Raw genomic sequence first — 1,283 nt, forward strand, 5'->3', positions numbered from 1 at the left:
CCTGGGGACCCCCTGTAAATACTGACACAGTCCCCTCCAGGGAACCCATGTAAATACTAACACACTCCACCCTCCTGGGACCCCCTGTAAACACTGAAACACTCCCTGGGCTTCCCCCCCCACCCCACTTCCCAGAGACACCCTGTAAACACTGACACACTCCACAGGGACCTCCTATAAATACTGATGCATTCTCCTGGGGAGGGCCTGGTTAAATAAACAGGGGGTCGCACTGAGCTACATGGTTCCACATTGTTGCTGTTGATTTTAATAGTGCACAGTCCGCTGTGGTGGAGGGATACAGCGCCGTCTGGTGAAGTGTGTAAACACAGTGACAGGAGAGGCTGAGGAAGACAGCAGTCGCTGTGACCATGAGCCCTGGCCTGAGAACACACAGAAATGTAATGTGCAGGAGTGTGACACCAGCAATCAGAGTGAGTCTTTATATCGAACAGAAAACACCTGAGTTTCTGTAACACTTTTCCAGGTCTCAATGCTCCCAAAACACTTTACACCCAATGAAGTATGTTTTGAAATGTAGGTAGCGTACTTGTGGATTGGGAGGTAGGAAGTTAGAATTTGGTGTTTAAGTGCAAGGAGGGAAAGCATTTGCATGGTCCCTTTAAAAGATCACGTGTTTTTTTCTGTCCTTGGAGATTTAAAATAGATGTCTGTGAGCGGCAGCTTGAAAGTTTGCAAGTATACAGACAGCACATGAATTGAAACACTTGTATTGAAAGGTTGTACAGTTAGCAGGCCAAGCAGCAGGGTTTTTTTTCTGCCAAGACAACAGGCTTTTGATTTTAGCAAATCAGATTGAACCAGGTACTTAGATACCAAAAACCTATTAAATTGAAGTCTGATGCAGAGTCAGGAAATGCTATAGCCAATTTCTTCACAACAAGGTCCCACAAATAGAATCAACAGAAATGAGCAGCTCGCTTGTTTCTCGTGATGTTAGAGATTGACCAGGAACACCAGGGAGCATTCCCCTGCTCCTCTTTGAATGAGCATGAGGAGATCTCTCCTATCTACCTGACAGGGCAGGCAGGGTCCCTGTTTATAATGTCTCATTGAAAAGGTGATACCTTCAACAGTGTTGCACTATCTCAGTACTGCACTGGAATTATTAGACTTGATTGTGTGCTTAATTCTTTCAACAAGGCAACACTCATACAAGGGATTATAAAAGGACAAATGACCAAAATCTCACAGCTCAGTGAACCTTACTTTAATCAAAACGAGGTAACAGGAGGCAATGGCCTAGTGGTATTATCACTAGA

The 1,283-nt window shown here is 44.8% G+C and overlaps 1 protein-coding gene across 1 annotated transcript in view; it reads left to right on the forward strand.

Annotated features, from left to right (window-relative positions):
* Positions 1 to 434, forward strand: part of LOC125481946 (A disintegrin and metalloproteinase with thrombospondin motifs 7-like) — a gene marked incomplete at both ends in the record, with an annotated part of 8,926 nt that extends 8,492 nt beyond the window's left edge. The window contains one exon of the mRNA XM_048593899.1: positions 275 to 434. Coding sequence (XP_048449856.1) covers positions 275 to 434 — 160 coding nt within the window. The remainder of the gene's footprint in view (positions 1 to 274) is intronic.
* Positions 435 to 1,283: the final 849 nt, after the last annotated feature.

This window comes from Rhincodon typus, unplaced genomic scaffold, assembly GCF_021869965.1.
Source record: "Rhincodon typus isolate 14 unplaced genomic scaffold, sRhiTyp1.1 hic_rhity00004450, whole genome shotgun sequence".
NCBI lineage: Eukaryota > Metazoa > Chordata > Chondrichthyes > Orectolobiformes > Rhincodontidae > Rhincodon > Rhincodon typus.